The sequence below is a fragment of the Columba livia genome, chromosome 4, assembly GCF_036013475.1.
Source record: "Columba livia isolate bColLiv1 breed racing homer chromosome 4, bColLiv1.pat.W.v2, whole genome shotgun sequence".
In the NCBI taxonomy this organism is placed as follows: domain Eukaryota; kingdom Metazoa; phylum Chordata; class Aves; order Columbiformes; family Columbidae; genus Columba; species Columba livia.
In genome coordinates this window covers 69,600,018-69,622,311 of record NC_088605.1, presented here as the reverse complement: position 1 = coordinate 69,622,311, position 22,294 = coordinate 69,600,018, and the positions used below count along the sequence as shown (strand labels likewise).

At 37.3% G+C, this 22,294-nt stretch overlaps 1 protein-coding gene and 1 long non-coding RNA gene across 51 annotated transcripts in view; one reads left to right on the top strand and one right to left on the bottom strand.

The window, feature by feature from the left end:
- The window catches only part of ANK2 (ankyrin 2), a 365,851-nt gene that overhangs the window by 297,333 nt on the left and 46,224 nt on the right, over positions 1-22,294 (top strand). For 24 of the 50 annotated variants that reach the window (XM_065062198.1, XM_065062208.1, XM_065062200.1 and 21 more), the window contains 6 exons: positions 3,342-3,486; positions 8,763-8,865; positions 9,474-9,577; positions 13,071-13,112; positions 13,995-14,030; positions 20,935-21,159. In XM_065062198.1, the coding sequence (XP_064918270.1) occupies positions 3,342-3,486; positions 8,763-8,865; positions 9,474-9,577; positions 13,071-13,112; positions 13,995-14,030; positions 20,935-21,159 (655 nt within the window). The remainder of the gene's footprint in view (positions 1-3,341; positions 3,487-8,762; positions 8,866-9,473; positions 9,578-13,070; positions 13,113-13,994; positions 14,031-20,934; positions 21,160-22,294) is intronic. The other 26 variants (XM_065062236.1, XM_065062219.1, XM_065062235.1 and 23 more) reach the window with 3 other exon arrangements.
- Positions 1,065-20,938, bottom strand: LOC135579402 (uncharacterized). The gene is made up of 4 exons (XR_010472451.1): positions 20,164-20,938; positions 17,029-17,232; positions 4,499-5,742; positions 1,065-2,624 (listed from the first exon to the last, which is right to left on the bottom strand). It is a non-coding gene; the product is annotated as an uncharacterized LOC135579402 (long non-coding RNA).

Below are 22,294 nucleotides of genomic sequence, written 5' to 3'. Positions count from 1 at the left end.
AAGCCTTCTCCCTGCAGCCTGGACCTTGCCAGTCCCACCCTTTGTTTTCACATTCTTGCTTCAAGTGATCTCTCTCCTTTGATTTTTTTGATTCTATCTCTCTTCTGACAGGAAAAGAAATAACCCCAAGTGTTACAAACCAGCACAAAATATATGTTGTTGGAGGGTCTTGTTCCAGGACATTAGTTTGGCCACTGGAAACAGGTTAATGGACTAACCAGATAGTTGCTGAGAGTGCAGTGGGACTGCAACACTTAGTGTGTTATATTCTGGAAAAGCTACTCATTGGCCACTTTACAAAAAATACTAATAGATCCTTAATTTCTTTTTTCTTCTCCTATTTTTTTTAATTTCTTTCTGTCCTTATCAGTAACATGTCAAGTGTTTCTTTTAAGAAAGTTCAGGTACTTGATGCTTCCTTCTAGTGCATTTTATTTCCTTTCAAAGCTGCCCCAAAGAAGATGGTGTTACTCAGAAATCCAGATTTAGGTAAAACTTTGAGACGTATTTGAGAGACAGGCAGTAGCAGTGATGAGGCCAAGGCTGAGCAGGAATGCTTTAATTAGGGCACAGTGCAAGGTCACCCAGTGTTTTGTAGTGTTTTCCCCTGTCAAGTAAACCTGTGAAAGTCTCTTGGTATCACGGAAGAAAGGAAAATGTTCTTTCAAGTAAATTGAGGATAAAGTACTAAGTGGGTAACTCACCGAAATTCACCTGGAAGTTCCTAGATGGCCACTGCAACTCATGGAGCATCGCTGTCAAGGGCTATATTTGTTGCAAACTCCTTAGTAAGTAGTAAGTAGTGAAAACATTACTGTCTTTAATTTGATGGGGAACGTGATGGCAGATGAATTGTTTCCAGCATGATTAAGAAGGATAATGTCTTGTACTGCCACAAAACTTCCATCTGGTAAGATTTGCTGTGTAAAGAAGCTCATGGTCAGCTGAATGTGTAATTTCTTCTCAGCAGATAACATGTCTGTGTATGTTTTCGTACAGATTCCAGCACAATGAATTGACTGAGCCTCAGGAATATAGCCATGTAACATATTTTAATGACAACACTGGCAGGAATGAGTGCTTATTATGCAGACTTCGAATAATTCCCTTTGTGTATGTGCTATTGCCTTGCAAAGCAGGAATTAAGGCACTGGGGTAGCCACAGTTGTATTAAATATTATGTTACTACACAGTCATTTAGACTTAAAGATGTATTTTTTTACCCTTCATGTACTAGGATTGTGCTACTTTTTGGGGAGTTTTGGTTTGGTTCATCTCATTAAGGAAAGATGAAAGGGCACAAGGGGCTGGTGGGGAGTGACTTTAGCTTCTAGTTCACTCACTCAAAACTAGTATGCTAGCAAGTCAGCTGTGTTACCCACAGATAAATGTTCTGAAGACATTGTGAAATATTCATGGGTAATCTTATTACTGTTTGCAGATGTTCACATCACATAAAAAAGCTTGTGTTACTTAGACCCATTATTGACAACTCTTAGATGAGAGGCTAAAGCTGAAATAAGAGTAGACCTTGGATTTTTTTTTCTCAAAGGATGTGGGTGTGATAAAAGCAGTGAAGATTTTGCCTTTGTTTCTATTATAGATGGAATGTCTGGCATGATTATAAGTATCTAGTTTATTTGAAATATAACTTGAAAATCCTTTTATTGTTTGATTAACAGCATTGCCTTAATCTCTTCCAAGTTTTCACTAAGCCCTGTGCTTTATAATGTGACATTCCCAGGCAACAGGAGGCATCATCTGTCAGAAGACAGGAAACATGCAATGATTAAATGCATTTTATTGTTTTCTGTGAAACTGTGCCCAGTTTCTCTGTCTTAATGTGGACAGATGGAATTTTCAAGAGCTTTTGTTCTTATACTGAAAAGATTTAGGCCTCATTTTTTACATATAACATTTGTGGATACAAAAAATATCTTAAAAACCTCAAATGTTACTTTGTTTTAGGTGACAAATTGTAAATTATTTATTTATTAACTGAAACATCAAGCTAGGAAAACTAGCTTGATTTGTTTCATGAAAACAACTACCAAGTACTCTTCCTTGAGGAGTGGGTGCCACTCCTGTAGCTGATAATGCTGGTAGCATTTTGCAGGGTGGGGGGAAAGATGCTGTACTAGAAATAGCAACAGTAACAATAAATGGTTTATTTTTTTCAATTTTGCTGTGTTAGGACTTTAAATGCCCTGGTGCACAAATGAATTCTTAACTAACCTTTACAATCCTTCCTATTTCTTGGCATGTCAGAGTGAATTGTTACTGCTGGAATGTGTTGCTCTGGTATGACGGTCCCAGTCTCCTTCGCGTAACTGAGGTTCAGGTTCTTGACATTTGCCCATGCAGCTTAGAAAATGAGAAACTTGATGGTGTTGGTGGCCTGGGGTGATGTTGTGCAGTTCTGTGGGTCACACCAAGCCAGGTTCGTACAGTAGTAATTAACCATTGGGAAAGTGGCTGAAATCTCCAGGAGAAAAAAACATGTTGCAAATAGGAATGAAAAGAAACATGCATGTCTTGGCAATGTAAGCTGTTTTGTTAGTCTGCTGGGGAAGAACAAACCGTGACTGTATAGACAGAATTTCCTGGGGAAAATAATTTTGTACCTAAAAAAAGAATAATAATAAAAAAACAAATAAACCCAGTCATTCAGAGTATATGCAGAAACATTAGTATGTCAGATAACCAATGATCATTTAGGCTTTGATTCATTAAAAATTTCTTTTCTGATTAATGAACATTACAATCTATGCATGTGAACTTTTTTTCCAGTTTCTGGATATTGCTGTGTTTTAGAAATAAGATTTTTTTTACTGATCACACAAGGATGTTTGAACGTGGGTGAGACAGCCTCACATGATGTGGAATTTGGACAATGGAGAGTCTAAATCAGTGTTTGCAACTCTCAGGCTTAAGACCACAGAAAACACATAACTTACATTCAAGCGAGTGGTTGCATTTAATCATAAACTGTCAGGCTGTGATACAATATATCTATAGATATACCAGAGAGCTAAAATGGATAAAGGAAAAGAGAGACCACGCTTCAGAGTGCAGCAAAGGAATTTTCCCCTTACCAGTATGTGCAACAGCAAAAATTAGATTAAATCAAATTGATTAATCACCTTTATTTTGATATTTTTTTCCTCTTGTTTGATGAGCTGGTTTCATGAAATACATTAATTGCTTGTGGTTTGCAGTGTTTCCTGAGTGGAAAATGCCTTCCTGTTGATTGAACCATCCAGTTGTTTAGATCCCAATGTGTAAATGATATCAAACCTGTGTGTGTACTTACCTTTGTCCCTTCTGTGTTTGATTTAAAGGTGATGACACAATGACAGGAGATGGAGGAGAGTACCTTAGGCCAGAAGACCTCAAAGAACTAGGAGATGACTCTTTACCAAGCAGCCAGTTCTTGGATGGTATGAACTACTTAAGGTACAGCTTGGAAGGAGGACGATCTGACAGGTATTAGCCTGGACACGTATGTTTTCTTGTGATAATTCTGCACACGTTGTGTTATAAATGTTTGAAATCTCTTTCTTGGGGCTTTTAATTCAAGGCAGACATGGGATGCGCTTGCCAATGTTTCTTTATCATGTCAGGGTGCCAAGTTGCCACTTTGTAGGAGGAAGGTGTGGGCAGAAGGCGTAATAGTTCCTGACCAGTCCAGAAATTAATACATTTGGTGTTAATATTGTACTCAAAGTCTAGTGAAGAATTTGTTTGTGGTATTTATTTGCTTCTTGAAAAGGCATGGCTTGCTTTATTGTCTTTGTGATCAGGCAAAGGAAGAAGAGTCTGCTTGTCTATGGAAAGGGGATGAATCATCCCCATCTCCTCCTGTCCTGAGATGGGGTGGGTGGTGCATAAGTGGACAAGGTGTTTCAGCATTAGGTGAGCTGACTTTTTGAAGTGGTTTGCTGGCTGGAGGTGTAAGGAAAGGAGTGATGGTCTTGGCCATTCTGCCTTGGATTGGCAGTGAGGGTATTGTCAGCAAGTGCATTGTTTCTCTATTTCATTGTGGTTGAATTAGCAGGAAAGAGAATATTTTTCCTTCTACTGGCACAGCACAATATGTATGTTGTACATTAAAAAAAATTAGAAAAAAGGTGTATTCGATCCAGAAAACCTACTGATTTGCTTATATCTACTGTGTTGAACTTAAGGTTAAGATGTATTTGCAGAATAACAATGCCTTTAGATTTATTTTTTCGTTTGTTTGAATTTAGAGAATATTACTGTAGTCTAGAAAAAAATATGGAGTTCTCTTGTCAAAATGAGAGCCTTAAACTGGTAGATTAATACCCACAGTTCTACTTTATAATAGGCTACCCAGGTATTTCTGTTTGAAAATGACAATGTCTAATGTGAATCAGTAATGTCACCAGACTCACTGCCTTTAGAATTAGGGTTCACTAAAGAGGAAAGAAAAAAAAAAGAAGTTGAGATGTTGGCAACAGACAAATTTTTAACCTACCTCATTTCCAGTCTCGATTGTTGTTCTGGTAGTGTTTCCAAAGCACAGTCAAGTCAGTAGGATCCATTCTGTTTACTTCATTAGGCTATGAATTGCTTCTGGAACAAAAGACGTCAGGAAGCAGTTTGGTTTGCCTCACAGCATGTGTAAATCTCTCAGCATTCAGGCCTTATAAGCTTGGAGTCTTTGTTGGTTTTTAGACAGCTCTGGCGAATCCACTGAAAACAAAGTGACTGTGTGGCTTTTAGTCTCTGAGGATGTTTATGAGCTACACCAGAATGCTTAAAAGTCGAAACCTTTTATCATGTGCTTTCAATGGTAACAAAGTGGTTTGTGTTTTTTAATTTTGGGATGATGTATAGAAATGATTGTGCAGGCAAATGTTAAGCCAGTTTCTGCTCCCATTTAGAATACTTTAGCTTTTAAATACTGTCAGTGGACGTCAGTAGATTTTTCCTGGCATGTAATTGATGTGTTCTATTTTCTGTTGTGTGAAAATTATTTCCCACCCCGTATCAAGCGTGATTATATTGAAATGAAGCAAAATGATACAGAGAGATAGAACGAAAGAAAAAAGTACATCTTTCTAACTCCATGGTCTCATTTTCTGTCACTGTCAGGTTACTGGTTGTAATAATTTTCACAGACACTGCTTAAACTATTTTCCTTTTGCTTTAATGTGATTTTCATTGTATTATATTGACTTTGGTTTTTCAAGAAATTCAGCAAAGCAAAATAGTATCAGCAGTCTAGACTCATGTAATCTTATGTATTAAACAATTTGATTTTAAAACATATCTTTTTCTTTTGTAACCATCTTCCCTATTTATTTTATTTCTCTCTCCCCTTCATTCTTTTTCATATGCTTTCATTAGCACCATGCCCAGGTAGGTATTACATAGCATGAAAACATGTCTCTGTATCCTTTTATGGCACCTGTCTCTGTTCATCCATTTTGGAGGGCTGCTGTTTGCTGGAAGGTTGATTTGGAGAACCATGTGAGCGACACTGCTGTTGGAGATTGTTTTAGACTCAAATGAGTATGTAGTGGTGAATACTGATCCAACAGTGCTCTCTGTGTAGAAAGATCACCATATGACGTAGCTACTGTCCCACAGAAACTTTGCTGATTCCTGTAAAGATGCTGGGAGCAGGGGAGTTGCACTAGGTCAGGACAGCTGGTAGCATTCTTCTGTCCCCGTGCTGCTGGGAAGGTTAGTCATTTTCCTCTCTACGTGGAGAAACTGGTAGAATAAAAAAATAAAGAGAATGGATACACTAGCTGGATTCTCCTTCTGGATATTGAGAGCCAGAACTGATTTGGGCTGTAATCAGATCACCAGTATTTGAAAAGACTGTTTCATTGTAAGTCCCTTCCACCTTTGTGGTCTATGGCAGGTGTGAGGGAGGCTTTCATTCTTTAAATGAATAAATGTTTTTCATGTGTTTCAATGATACCAAGTTCTTTTCCCAGCTTCTGAAACAACATATATTTCCCACAACATCAGATACACTGAGCGGGACTAGAGTTTACTTGAGCTCTGTCTGGGCTGGCAAGTGGATGGGTACTGCAACATGGTCTCCCAGTCAACCCCATTAGAAACTTGGCTAGTGTATGCTGCTCTTATGTCTGGATACCACCTGAGCTTTATTCAGGGCTTAGAGAGATGGACGGTACATGCCTGTGCACTGTCTAATGCAGGCAAGACACACTTCGGTGTTCAGGAGCTTAGTCGTGTTCCTGGGTTCCACAGTTCAGTCAACGGGGCTGAATCAAGTGCTATTGACCCTGCAACCCCTGTGACTTAAGATTTGTCAACCAAATTTGGAAAGAATGTGTATTTAGACATTAGTTTTGTCTCTGTGATTTATGGTTATTTTTGTACAGGATTCCCGAAGACTTCTTATAATAATAAACAATAAGTTCTGTCCATTGCCACCGCGCTCTGTAACTGGGCTGTCATTTCAGTCAGTACCTTTATTTCTGAGTTTCAGAAGCACAGACCTTAACTCCTGGTTTGCTCTTCAATTAGCTGGTACAGCACTCAAAAGAGGGGCAGTGCCGTCTGAACACTAGTTTTGAAATTAGTAGGAAATTTAAACATCTAATTTACTGAAGACCTCAGTCATGCTTTTGCATACCTTGCCTATAGAGAAGTGTGTACCCTCAGTGTATTGGATATTTACTGGAGCATACATACATGTATGTACATATAGTGGATACGTACTTAAATGCTTGTAGTGGTGGTAATAGCAGTGTCAGGTACTTGCAGGAGAATATGGACAAAATCACCCTACAGATTACTAGTCAAATGTAGTACATACTCGCTTTCATTCAGTAGCTGTCCAGGACGTGACATTAGCTGAATAGCAGAACCTACAATTTGGATGTTGAACCTCTTACAAGCATTGCATGGCACAGTAAAGCAGTTCTGAAAGTGTCAAACGTTGAAATGGATAAAGGATAATGGCAAATGGGGTCTGCTATTGAGGATTATTTTTCAACCAAAGAACAGATGTTCACTGAAGTGCTCCTGTTGGAAACAAGCAAGGTGTACTCTGCCCACCCAGTTGGCACTAAAATATTTAACCAAAATACTCTTCAGTCAAGATTCCCTTTCAATTTTTTTTTTCCGAAACATTACATGCACAGTTAGAATGAACCTCTGTCCCTATTGAAATTTATGGTTGTTTTATTGGAAACAGAGTTTTATTCCAGAAATGCATAATCCAAATAATACACTATGTATCAGCCTTATATGTCTCACCTCTTTCACTTGTCTGGGTGAAAGACATTTCATGACAGGTAAGAGAGATTATTTATTGTTGATTTTTTTCTTTCCCTCAAGATTTTCCTAAGGCTGATACTTGTGTCATACTTACCTTTGCTTTTGTTTTGTACAATCCATCTAGCGTGCGAAATAGCCCATTAGTATAAGTCAGTGTTCAGTATCACTGATTATTCTTCAATGTTATATATTTCTAATAAGATAATAATTTGCTTCTAAAAATGGGTCAAAAAATGTTGAGTAGCTATTGTTAAGAAAGGTTGACTGGTCTGAATCAGATGGTAAAATGCGATTTGCAACAAGATCTGCATTTAAAGCACTTGAATCTTGTGTCCGTAATGTACACATGACTTTTTTACTGCTAACTGCTGAAAATGAATTATCTTTTAAAAGTCTGTGTATCTAGATAGATGATCTATTGTTCTGATCCAGTGCGTTAGTCATTATGAGTACTACTCATGGATGTGTAAGCCAGGAAAATGAAACTGCTTCCTGCAGTTATTTGTACTATATTCCTCAGCGTATAGAACAACATCACAGAGTACACGTACAACAGCTGAAGGTGGTTGATCTGTTTTTAAAAAATAATTATTGTAATATTGCTGCTAGTAAATATTTAAAAGACAAAACTAGTGCTATTTGATAGCAGAAACCCCATTTACCTCAATATGTCCTTCTGTGGTGTCTTATTTGTCTATTTTGCTTCTTTGCTAGTGAATACTGCAGTCACATTCTGAGCCAGTGCTTGGAAGCAGCTTCTTTACTGCCTTGCCTCACTCATTGCTACAGCAACCGGTTTTCTGTAGAGCTGCGTGTACTTACACAGGAAACAGCGCTCACATTTGGGCTGCCTCTCTAAAGATGCTGTTGGCACACAGAGGAAGGATTTTGTTTTATACAGGAGCTTGCGGCTGGCCACAATTCACCTCGCTGTGTGTACCTTCCAGGGGACAATATCAAGCTTACTTATTTACAGTTTTAATGAGAGAGAACAGATCATAGCAAAGCTTCAGGAAGAGTCATTTCAGCTTTAATTCAGATGTTAGTGTTATAGTTTTCCATAGTGGTTTGCTTGTGTGACGTAGCAGGAGAGAGAACTTCTCTCAAGAGCCTTACTTATATAAAAAAAATCATGCTCTTTATTATAAGGAAACTGTCATGGCAGAAAGCCAAGTATTTGTGAATATAAAATAAACTGTCATCTAGATTAGTCTCTAGGGTTCTACATTTTGAAGCAAAGAAAAAGTCAGTCATTAGGGGCAAAAGCACTTTGTGGCCCTTGGTCAGAAAGGCAGCATAACACAGATTTGTAAAGCTGTTTTTTTCCCCTTGACTATTACATACTCCCCCTGGAAGCTGCATCATATTGCTAATAGCACGCTTTTTTTTCATTCTCCCACTCGATCTCTCATCACACCTTTACAACATCATCTGTACTGCTGGTATATTGCTATGGCATCCCACCAACCTACCAGCCTGCGATCCTTCAGTTCAGACAGGTCCCACACTTTGAGCCATGCCTCCTACCTGAGGGACAGTGCCATGATTGACGACACGGTTGTAATCCCCAGCCAGCAGGTAAGCACATTCTCTTATGGTCACTCATCAGTTGGGTAAATACAGAAATATAAAAAGATAACAGTTTAGATTTTGCTTATGTGGTGTTTGCTGCTTTATGTATTTTATCATAAATCTCTCTAATTTTCATTGATATTTAATGGTATATTATACTATATGATATTAAACTCTATTCCAAAATAAATGGATAAGCTATGTGAATATAGTATAGGGACTGTCTTTATAATGTCCTCCATTTTAACTGATTTTTGAATGATACTAACAGCCGTTGAGCTAAATATTCTGGTGATCTAATGAACTCAAGGCCATTGTACTCAAAGGTACGATTCTGAAGCATGCTTGCAGTTTAAAAAAATACTTAGGAAATGCCACCTTGGTAAATCACAGCATTCATTTCACTAGGACCATTAACATATGATTACTTTGAGCAAGTGTAAAACATGACAATAAGGGGTTTCTAATATCTTAATGGTATTCTTATTCCTTTTGTTGTGTTTTGTTTTTAAGTTGAAATGCTTTAGGTACTACTATGCAAAATACATCTTCTTATTGTTTGGTTGATTCATTAATTTTATTATAGTAAAAAGGAGGGTTTTTTGCTTACCAAGGTAACAACTCTGGCCAAAGAAGCTGAAAGGAATTCGTGTCGATTAAGCTGGGGCCCTGAAAACTTGGACAATGTGGCTCTTTCTTCCAGCCCTATTCACTCAGGGTGAGTGTATCAATTAGCATTATACTAAAAAGAAACAGAATACCTGCAGTGGCAGCTGCTTTGACTAATGCTTAACTAGGAGTTATATTTTAGTTCATTGCCTTCTAGAGCTGTCAATAAATTGTTATGATCTCTTAAGGTCTGAGAATTAACCCAGTCTGAGAACTAAGACTCTCCACTGAAATCACTGCAAGTCAGTGAATCGATGTCAGTGGCTTTCAGTCAAGTTCAAGAGGAGTGAAAAATTGACACATACACACATGTATCTGTTTGAATTTTATGGAGAAATAAATATAGTGCCTTTTAAAAGTTAGTAATAATTGAGGCAAAGGGCCTAATCACTCCAGACGGTGAGTACTTTCTATGCTAGTGAAGTAGTTTATGTAAGGAGCAACTCTAGTGTTTGGCATGCTTACTGAAAAAAACCAAACCAATGATTTTAAACTATGTGAAGTCTGTAATAGAAAAGCAGCGTAAACATGTGCTTTACATGTATTTGGCCACTTTGTACACGTGTTCTCACAACTGACTCTTTGTAAGCATTCGCAATTAGGCAAGCTCATTGAAATGGAGTAACACATGTCAAAATGCAGGCCCAGCCAAACTCATACTTAGAAAACGTATCCTGGTTGTACTCAAAATCTGTGAGTGCGTTTGCTTTAATTGCCCTTACTTTGTTCTAAGTAATTTTACTTTACACTAAGTTCTACACTTGTGTCCTGCCATGAGATTTGATGAGCCACTTGCAGGTGAATTCATATGAAACTGATTTAATGCAAAAGTATTTCATTTCTGTGGAGCTACGTTGTACACAGCATAGCTGGACATCTCAAGGAAGAAGATTTTTTTGTTAATCTCAAATGAGTTTGCAACGATCTTACAGTCTGTGTCTTTGGAAAAATAACACTGAAGTCCGGTTTGGAATGACACACAGTCCTGGTCTAATAGAGAAACAACATTGTCACTGTTGTGATTGCAAATTGACTGATACTTGACATGAAAAGTTTGTTTATTAGCTGGTAGCAGGATATTTGGCTGTGGCCAGAGCTGTTTGGATTTGCCTTTCTTGAGCTCTAACTAACAAATTAAACTAAAATACTTAATGTGTACAGTATGTGTATGTTTACATATATGTCACTATGTAAGCTTTAAAATTGTTTTAGTGGTTCATTCTAACCCTAAATAGTTTACAGACTTTTTCCAAAGGATGTATTACTTCCAGAAAGGTAGGTCTTTCCAACTAAATACTTTCTAGAAGAGTGGCATTTATTTCCTGGATGTGTAGTCATGTTGTGTTTTTATTTAAAAAAAATATTAGTGATATTTAATCTTTCTGGATGACCAGGATGCTAGTGGTAGGATAAGAATATCTGATTTTAATAGAAGCAATGGTCTCTGTAGCTTTGTATGAAATATTGACATTAACACGACACAAATTAAGTTCTTCTTTATATACGTGCCAACTAACGTGCCACTAAATATTGTGCTAAAGAAACCTATAATAATGATTACTCAGCCTTTGGAAAAGACTGTACAACACTTTGTATTTATCTTGCTTAGATTTGGCCGAGTCATTAAGTTATAAACTGTTGGGGTGCATTTTGTTTACATCTCTTTTTAGGAAAATACATTAACTACTAGAGTTGTGCTTGTAATATCTTATTTTAAAAGTGAAACAATTGTAGAAGTAGGATGTGCGTGATTGTTGCATTCAGTTAGCTGGTACAACAGATATGTTTGTCATTTATACCTTTTTCATCCCCTACACTCTTCCGCATACACAGACACACACTATGACTAGATTTTTATGAGCTGGCAATGCTGGTGACATTTCAGGTGCACTCATTGAAGTAAGTATATATCTGACATGAAAGAAAACTCAGCATTTGAAAACAAATCCTCTATAAACAGTTAGAGGTTTTAAGCAAGGTTATGGCCCTTGTTTTGCCCAAGACACTGGAAATGTATTGAATGTATTCGGAGTTTTCATGAAGTAATACATCAGCAAAGTATTGGACAGCAATTTATTGGCACAGGTGATCTCCGTTTTGTATTCTGTTCAATCTGAGAAAAAACTGGCACTATTCTCTCCCTGCACTACTGCTTGGCCCAGATGGATGTTGGGTTGTTACTGATCTCCCATTGTAGGGAAGTGTTTCTGTGGATCACACTGTAACACCCCCAAGCAAAAAGAGAAATTTATAGAGAACTGTTTTCTTGGTGTGCAATTTCACAGCCATATATTTCAGCCATTGCATAACCAACCAAAATTTGTCAAATGTCCGAAATTTCAGAAGGGGAAAATGTTTTAACCATCCATTTAAAATTTAAATGTAACTATTGCTTCAATATGTTGATAATTTCATCAATATGACATAAGAAAGATCTTTGATCAGAGTCTTTGGCAGCCATTTCAAAATCTTAAGAGGTGATGCTGTTTTGGTGCTTACAATCTCAATATAAACATCATCTGGTTGTTTTATGCAGATAACAGGTTCTGAATAGTTTCATACTTTGGCTTTAGGAAATAAGTAGAAATTCCTGCATTTAAGCTTCCTTTTGGCAAATCAGATTTGCTTCTCCTGATAAAACTATCTGATCTTGCATACTGAGCAAAGTTAAGGATCTCTGAATATGCCAGAAAGTTTGAGTGCTAAATATCCAATAAGAAAATAATTTTATTGCTTTGCTGGTAATATTAGGGAATATAATGGATATTTTCCTGCTGAAGAATTATAAGAGACAGAACTAATGCCTACATAAATGCAAATGTGTTTCACATTTTAATCTCATACCTCACAATATTCTATTGTGGAAGAACATGTACTATTTCCATTAAGTTGGAACACAAAAAAGCACTGAACTGAAATATTTCTTTTCACTTGCAGCATGTAGGCATTGCTTGACAATATCCTATTCTTATGCCTCTGTCACCCACAGTAGTTAAGTGTGAATGGTAAAGATAAGGCTGAATGTAAGATTTTAAAGTATGAAATATGTACACAATTATGTCGTTTTCATACCTGGGTTCTGGTGATACAGTGAAAAAAAATTCCCTATTTAGTTGTGTAGATTTTATTTCTAAGAATTTTACTGACAAATACGTGAAAGTATGGTAGATAAGAAGAGAGGTAGATCTTATTTGACATATTGTCAGGAATATGACACTGACTGCAAGGAACTTCGAATTCATGCTTTGATATTAACTTGCTTTTGTGTTCTAGAGCAAGATCTGTAGCAACTCTGCAGTTTTTCCAACTCTGATTTGTTCACAGTAAAACTATTTAATGAAATATATTGATTTCTTTTATTTACTGTGATGAAGTCCCTATTTGAGTAATAGATGATTGAGTGTATCAGTACTTGTATCTGACAAAATTAAACAACTTGAATATTATTAGTGAATTTACCATTCTGGAAGTTGTTGCTTCCATCAATGGATGAGGGACGGGCAGCTTGAACTGTGACAAATAATGTGAATTATCATTCTTAGCTGCATGGCTGCAAAAAAGGAGGCTGGATCCTTGCTAACAAGGTAAACAAAATATATTTCAAGTGTTGTATTTTGACTCCATAATATTGTTTTCCCCAGTGTGAGATTAACTTCCTGGAAATAGTTATGGAAACAGGACCTGGCAGCGACCAGCTGATAGTCATTTCTAAAATCTGAAAGTCTAAATTATTTCAAATTATGCTGTAGCGTTTATGACCTTTATTCAGAAAGTTACAATAAGGAAAAATGGTGGGTTTCTTTTGTTAATAACAAATCTCAATTCATGTCAGTAGAAGAAAATGGCAATGGAGATGTATGTAATAAAAAGCGACATCAGAAGGGTAGCTGGCTGTGTGATGCATCACTAAGAACCTAAAGAGGTCAAACTGAAAATTTGAAATTTGTCATTCTGTAGTCCAGAGCAAAAGGAGGACAAGAAACATGTTGAAATGGAAGAAACTGGAGAACAGAATGTATTGATAGGAAATTTGAAGAAAATAATGATTTCTTGTGTTATCAGAAACACTGGCTGGAATTACCTAAGATACCTTACCCTTTGATAGACTGTGGTCCAAATTTTGCGTGTGGATACCTAAACCAAGCAGCATTTCCCCAAGTCTGGTTCTGAAAGATTTACCAGAATCTAACTGTACATTTTAGGTATCTTGACTTCCGGTTTGAGAAACCAGATCACTTTAGCTTTACTGCTGTAGTAGTAGTAACCATTTGTAACCAAGGATGTTTATGTAGGCTGGTTTTTCCATACTCACTTCTACCTTCTCACATGTAATGAATATGCATATATATGTATATGTTCATGTGTTTAATTTAGAAATCTATTTCATTTTTTCAGTATTTCATTTAACTCATTCTTTTTCCCCCTTTCTTTTCCTTTTTGATGTTAAATCATCTATTCTATTGCAGATGCTCTTCTCCATGTCTTGATCATGACAACAGCAGGTGAACTTCTGCATAATTTATTTCTTTAATACATTGCACTTCTTACCTGCCCTATTTATCCTCCTCTCTTACCTCACTTCAGGATGCTTTAGTGTTTTGATAGTGTACGTAAACCAGGAGAATAAAATCTATTCTGACTAGTAGTAATAGTTACACATCACCCTATTTATCTTATACTATAAGTGTCCACTTCCTCCCCCATCTGCTGTGTCCTCTATAAGAAAGGAATATTGAACACATAGTAAGTAAGTCCACTGCAAAACATCTTAACAAACCTCTTTATGCATTCCTAGACAGTTTTAACCATTGATTTAATTAACAATACATTTTCTCTGCTGGTGACGTGGTTTAATATTAAAAGGAAGGAAAAAACAAACCAACCAAACAAAAACTACACAGAAATCCAACACAAGCCACTATAGTTACAGTTTTAACTGTTATTTTACAAAGTGGGCCTTTTATCTCACTTGTGTCTGTAAAGAATATTACAGAGCCACTCCCTAGGCCATATTTTTCAAATTGTGCCACTATATTGGAACTGGCAGAATAACAGCACTGACCCCAGCGTGCTTAATTTGTCATGCTGTGTGCATTATCTGTGTGACCTTGGTTGATGAGTTGTTAAATCACTGGCACATTGCATCCTGCACAGAACACCTGAAGCAGTACCTTCCTAGAGGAGATTATCTTCACTTGGCAAACTGAGTGTTGATTGGCACAATCCCGCTTCATCTCCTTTAACGTAACTGTAGAAAGGTGAAAATCTTAAATATTCTGCTGTGAAAAATTATTAAATGACTAATTTTTTTTTTTTTTTTTTTTAGAAAAAGCTATGAACTCTATTTTTAGGTTGTATCGCTCAATCTCTCCGTAGTGACTAATGCAGTGAAGAGAATGTCACCATAAGTTAATACTTTGGTGGTTTCCTGTGTAGGATCATGTTTTTTGTCCTCCTGGAATGTGTATTTTATGTATGGCATAGTTGCAGCCCAATCAAAAGCACAGTGAGGTGGTTGAATGACTCGCTGTTGACTTCAGTGGGAGCTAGATCAAGGTCTTTTTTCTTAATTTCAGACTCTCTATCAGTTTTCCTTCTCCAGCTGAACACTTTACAATGGCTGAAGCACCCTGATTGTTTGTTTCTGCTTCTTCACACTGCGACTAACACTGAATGCTGCTATCTCCTTGTTTCCCAGTTTCTTTTAAAAATGAAGATAATGTATGCAGAGAAGTTCTTAAACGTGTCTACAATGGTTGTGCTCTAGTTATAGCTTCTTATTGTTTCCTGCTACCTAATGAGAGCATGTGTGCCTGCCTGGCTAGTGGAAAAGAATATTCATACCTGAACTGACTGTATGGAAGTGATGCTGTATTGATTTGCCTATTCTGGCTTTGTGTGCTGAAGGAACTATTGCCTGTTGTAGAAGGACACTTGACGGCGTTAGGTTTGCATGGCTCTTAGGTGATTCTGCAGAATGAGAAGCGCGTTTGAGTGCCAACATGCTTGTATTCGCAGCCACCTGACACTGTGATTCTTCTGCAAAGCTATTCATGTAGCCGTGATTCTTCACAAATCACACAAATATCTTCTTTTGCCCCCCAGTGTTGACACATCAGGTTTTTACTTTATTTGTTCATCCTGCTATTATCTTTCTAATGAGATATAGATATAGAATAAAACCATGTTAATTCCATATGAATAAAATCAACAAAGGGAATAATTCAGGTTCAGACATGAAACACAAATATTTTGTGAAAATACACCACATCTTTTTGACCTTGTAAGGTGGATAAATCCAGTGCATATTTATTGTCTCTGTTTTGCTCAAGTGGAGCCATTAGAAAACCCATTGCTGTTTGCTGTGCCCTCTGTAGAAGGCATGGAAACAGCCTGGAAGATATAGGGGCCATTTACATTTGTCCCCAACCAGAAGAATGTTGTAGCCAATTTTATTTGATACAGTAACCTTTCATATGGCAAGTATGTAGATTTTAATAGCTCTGAAATTAAAGAGTGACATGACCTCTCTAATTTATGAGTAAGTATTGCTAAATTTGAGGAGAATGGATGATGCTTGATCTGACTGCCGTGTGCTTAACAGAAGCATGTACAGACTCCTCTGCAACCTATAATTTATTCCTAGAAAATAATCGCTTTTGTTCTTAATTTTTAATTTATAAAACAATCCTGATTTCCCCTTCATTCTCTTTAAAAGAGAGAAGGCAATTTCCCACAACCTAATTTCTTTCATTGATTTGGCTGTTATATTGAACTGCCACCTTTCTAAATCTCAGGATAGCTCAGTATTGATCCAGTTTGCAAGGCTGTCAGGGTCGCATGTTTCTGTTGTGCATCATTTGTAACTGAACCTTTACAATTGGCAGAAAACGTAACTTGCTCAAAGGCTGCCTTAATACTGAGAAAGATCATCTCAGTGTTGCCCTAATCACCTTTGACATACAAATTTTCATTTTCCTGCTTTAATCCATAGTCTACTTTGATTTTGAATCACCACTTAATTGAAATTTAAGTTCTTGCCATGGGTTGCCGAGATAAACCAAAGTCAGTGCTAAAGAAGGGTGCTTCCTCTGCGTATAGTTATTATTATAGGAAGAACGTTTAAAGCATGTTCTGAAATAGATTTTTGATGATGGAAAGCACGTTTTGATCCATTGCTTGATGAATCAGTTCACTTACTTTGGCCACCTTTGTTTTAAATGGCTCACAAGAATGTTTTCCTACTTGCCAGCTGTCCAAAAGTTTTCTCTTATTTATGTTGCTTTCCATCTCCTCAATTTTACCTCCCTTCTCCTAAGCACAGTTTGTCCTTGTTAAAGTTTCCTTCCTCTATTACTCCATTTTTATCCCCTTCTGAAAACTGTAGCTATTTCATCTACATGGAGTTCCTGAAAGTGATTTCGATTTCTTTTTACATTTTCTTTAATTTTTAATATTATAATAAATTAGTGTAGAAGCATGTAAGGAATGTTTACCAACCTCATTTTTTAGGATGCCTTGTTTCCTTTGATGACCTGTAAGAACTTCCTGATTCCCTTTAATCCCTTTCATTAGCATTTTTTCTTTCTTTTTTTTTTCCTCTTGAACTATTCACAGCCATTTGTGTTTCTTTTTCATGAGCCCTCTCCTCTTCATTCTCTGTATGAAGACAGTTGGTAGTGCTTGTAGTAGCGGTTCCTGCAACTGGAACATGGAGTAACATCTTAGTTTCCTGCGTCACCAAAAATCACTTTTTGCAATGTCCAGTTGGCATACGCAGAAGGTGCTGAATGCCCTTTGCACAGGGAGGATCTGAGAAGGTTTTAAGTCAGAGCAGGGAAGACAGATGCAAAGATTGAATGGGTACCTCTCAGGGGTGGCACCATAAAGCACTGTCACTGTCTCTCTGCATGCAGTAAGGGAAGCACCCCCACCCCTAAGCTTCAGGAAGTATATATGATGTTAGGGATATTCATCTACCAGTATTATGTATTGTTTTCTTTTTCGCCAGGGGAATGTATAAGATATCACTTCCTCCAGTGATGGCTTGATCCGTCAAATGCTCCTGCTAGTTTCGTTTGCTCATTTGAGTACAATCTCCTCCTATCTCAATCTTGTCACTTAACAACACCCGGTAAAAGAAACATTAGAGAGAGGAAAAATCGTGGGAGGAGGGCAACAAAATAATTAATTTGCATTTTACATTTCCTTTATATTATTCATACTTTTTTTTTTTCACTTTCCTAAATGCACATTTCAGACAGCTTGTTTTATAATGTCATGCCTTAATTCTGTATGGATTAGTTTTATATTGATATAGACAGTCTTTCAAAAAGGCAAAGCTTTTCCAGTCCTGGAACAGTGATGTCACCATCCAGATGCCCTGTTATGTAGCAAATAGGCAGAAAAAGAAGCTGCTATGATTCAGAAAATGCTTTGTTATGAATTGCTTTATTGCATGTCCAAAATTACATTAAATGTGCTAGTTTAAGGAAAAAAGAGGTAAAATAAATCAGATTAAATAAGTGGATGAAAAAAATGGATGTGGCAAAAGTTTGGTAAATAAACAAGAGTGGTATAGTGAAAAAGAATGTATTTTTACATTCTCTGTCAGCTCTACAAATCCTGCATCAGTGTACTGTCCTTTCAGACTTTTATGCCACAGCTCTGGAATGGAGAAATTTTCTCCTTCAGTGTCTTTCTTTTGCAGTATTTTATACAAGTTCTCCAAAATTTGTTCTCCTGAAATTTCATAGTAGTGTATAGCTGTTTTTGTGACAGGGCTCCTCCATAGGCAGGATGATAATTGGCACTCATCTTTCTGTGCAATCTTCATACTCTTCTCCTTTTGCCTGAATGTGCTATCTGGCCTTTTGAGGGTGCTTGCTGTAGTTTCCGACTCATCCAAAAGTCGCAGAACCCTTCAGGAATCTCCTATTTCATCTGGGGGTCTGTTTCAGTGGTATGGCACAAATACACGTTTCTTAATTGATCTGTATTAGATCCAAAGTTGTGCAGATGCGGGAACACAGGGCTGCTGTTGTGAGGTGAGATATTGTTTTGTTACAGATGCTCAAAATCAAAGACTACTCCTGCTTCTTCAGCTTTTATATTTGTTCTACACCACAGGTTAGTTGTCTTAATTGTGAACACGTGCTTTATGAGAAGGCACTACTAGTTCAACACTCTGCTCGTCTTTTAGTTAGTCTGAAAGGAATTACTATGCAGAGAAAGAGAATATTAAACACAAAAAATCCCCTGTTACTGTGGCCAGAAAGGAGATTATTTGATTTGGACCCTTATCTTTTGTGCGCATGTATACTTCTAGCAGTTAACAGTGTTTTTGGCATTGCTGAGACACATGGGGACATTAGGTAAGGAGAACATAAAACAGAGAGATGACCCAGCACTAATATTTCAATGGTGGACAGCAAAAAGGTGATCCTGTTGTTAAAGTACACAAACTTGAGTATTTCGTCAATAATGAAATAAATGAATCATAACAATTGTATTCGTGACAGCTTACACAATGAGAAATGTGAATGCTAATTTAATTCAGTAAGTGCACTCATTAGCTTCTGGTAATTATGGGGGTAGTATTTCTGTTGCTCACAGTATTAGCATCAAAATGTGAAACTTTTCTTCCAGCACTCGGTGTTATTAACTACCTCTAACGGACCCGTTATAACAGAGACTTGGACCGATTCTCTGAAACATAATTCGGAACCATTTTGATAACACTACTTAGTACCATTAAAAGGAAATTGCAACACCAGCCGTAGAACATTATTGCAACAACTGAGCACTTAGTATCTCTTAAGCTCTTCTTTCATCTGTGCTTAAAATGTATAAAGTATGTATTTTATGAAGGAAGCTCCCATTTTTTCGAAATTAATCCCCAGAGAATCAAAGCTGTAAAATGTTTTCATTTTCTTTCTTTTCCCCCTTGTTAAAACCACAGAAACACCAACCTCTAAGGAATGAGATAATGGTTGTACTACCCAGACTTTTACACTAAACAAAACCTAGAGGTATATGAATGGCAGTAGAATAGGAGACTGCATGTGTGAGAAAGACTGGCATCCCTGGTGCATGGTGTGCTTCTGACTGGCGCTTGTGGCTCCTTCCCATCATCCATTCTTCTGACTTGCACGGTGTGTTGAGTGTTGTGTTTTTACAGCATGTGGACTTACTTGTAGCTGTGTGGACAATGGATGGATGCAATGTTTGTTGCACAGAACGGTCAGGGGGACAGTGGAAAAATACCTGTATTTGTCACTCTGTTATAAGGGCTTTTCTCTATTGCAGGTCCTTCAGTAGCATTTCTGCGACTCCCCATGTGATGATTCTATTTTAGTGGCTAGAAGTAGGCCTGATACCGTTCTGTCTCATCTATTCTTATTTTCACTTCCAGCAACCTGACATTCCCATCCTACATCAGGCATGATCTTAAGTCATAAACCAGTGAAAAAAATGGAAGTAGTTCTACACCTTTCCCAAGAATGTCCCTAATATTTGTAACTAATCTGTCAAAACCTACCAGTTGTTTATATATGGAACTAGAAAAAGTTCAGCATAAAAGAAATTCCATGAAATGTTTTTCTCCCTTTTAAAGAAATAAATAAGAGAATTTACCTTGTGCTAGAAGAGGGCTCCCTGTAGATAACTTTCTGCATCTGTAAGTTTTCCACTGGGACATTGTATTGCTGTGCAAAGTAACAAAGAAAAACAAAAGTCCATAAGTAAACGTCTTAAACCACGACTGTAGCTATTGTCTTCAAACAATAATGACATGCTAGGTTTTTTATATAAACAGGTGCTAGCTCCAGTGATGTATTACAAATTGTATCCACAAAATCCAGAATGAAATTTGTTTTTTTAATCCAAACCCATTTTTTTTTTTAGAAATTATAGTTTATCAAAGAACTAGTAAATTATATAGATAACCTAAAAAAAGCCCAACAACCCCTCCAATCAGAATTGGCTTTATATTCTTCAATCATAAATTGTTTTCTTTAATAAGATGTATTTGTTTTTTAAAGTATTTAAAGAGTGCCAACTTTACCATATAGATGCTCACAGATACAGAGTAGTGATATTTGCACTTGACTTTATCTAATAGCTATATGCCCATGCTCACATTTATTAGTGACTGCTGATATTTTTACCAACAGCAGCACTGTAAGTAAGACTGATTCTGTGAAGAATTCTTAGATAGCACTCATCAGTTTAATTAATACATTATCTTAGCATGATTTGGTGCTTCACATGGGAGAAAGGCTTTTTCTATTTGTACATCTTGAGAAAGAACTATATTTACATACGTAGCTTGATACGTATGTGGAACATAACCAAAGGAATTCTGGTAGGGTTTGCATCTAATTTATTTTTGTCCTGATTTTTCAGCTTCCTGGTTAGTTTTATGGTGGATGCCCGCGGGGGTGCCATGAGAGGCTGCAGGCACAACGGACTCCGGATCATCATCCCTCCGCGGAAATGCACGGCTCCAACTCGGGTGACTTGCCGGTTGGTGAAACGCCACAGGTTGGCCACCATGCCTCCCATGGTGGAAGGCGAAGGTCTGGCCAGCCGCCTCATCGAAGTTGGACCTTCTGGTGCTCAGTTTCTTGGGTAAGGGCAGCCATGTGGCCCAGCAGGAAATGTTCAGGGCATTTTCATCTGTTTGCACTGAAATGGTTCCTTTTTCAAGACTTGAACAGAAAAAAGATGTGTGTAACATATGGTAACAGACTGGCCATGTGAAATACAAACTGGTTGTTAGTTAGCAATTCACAACGCTTTAGTGCCTTTTCCTTTGAAAACAGATACTTCAGCCACTATTGCTAAGGTTAATGTGCTTCATTGATTTTCATTATTGCTCAGTGTTGTGATATTAGAGTGGGAAAAAAATCCCTTTGCAGCTCAAAAAGGCAGTTCATACTGTATTCAAATAATCTACATTTAAGGCACGAATAGCACAGCACTGATCTAAAGCCCAAATATAAAGCCTGCTATGTATACAACACAAGTTACAGCCGCTTATTTTAGACACCTGTGTTGTGTTATCTGCAATTTGGACTATCAGGGAAGCACAATGCCTTTGATTTTTCTGGGGTTGAAATTGCTAAATTAAGCAATAGGACAACCCTGGAATTTTCTAGCTATTTAGTTTGTCCTATGCTGCAAAAACCCTTAGAAAGATCAGATTTGTGTTCGCTGCCAAGCTCGTTTTAGCAATTTTCAGCTGAAAGCAGCAGTTATCCACACTTTCTTAAAATTTGTTTTACCAACTGTTGTCCATATCAACTGTGGCATCCAAAAGTGGATGATTGAAGGAACCTCTTCTATTACAATAGATAGCTTCATTCAGAAATTGGAAAAAAAAAAGTGACTCTGTAAACAGCAATAGTTTAAATCAATTTAAAGACAAATCAGTTACTTTTAAATCCTGTCACAACAGGCAGTCATCAGAGCCGCTGTCTTTGTTAGTACTTTGCCTGAAGGATTGAGCTTAGGGAGAGAAAAAAGTTGCTCTGTGGATTTTAACTGCCCACTGCTTTTTTTTTATGGAGTGTGTAAGCAGAACATAGCCAGGACATGTTTTGATTATTTCCCTGTTGTTCCAATCTGGTGACAAAGCACGAGCAGTTCTGAATGACTGCCAATGTGACTCTGAGAGCAAACCAACCGTTCCTTTGGACAGACAGGATGCCTCTTGATATCACAGATAACAGCAAACAAGCTGGCTAATCAGATGCTTTGTACC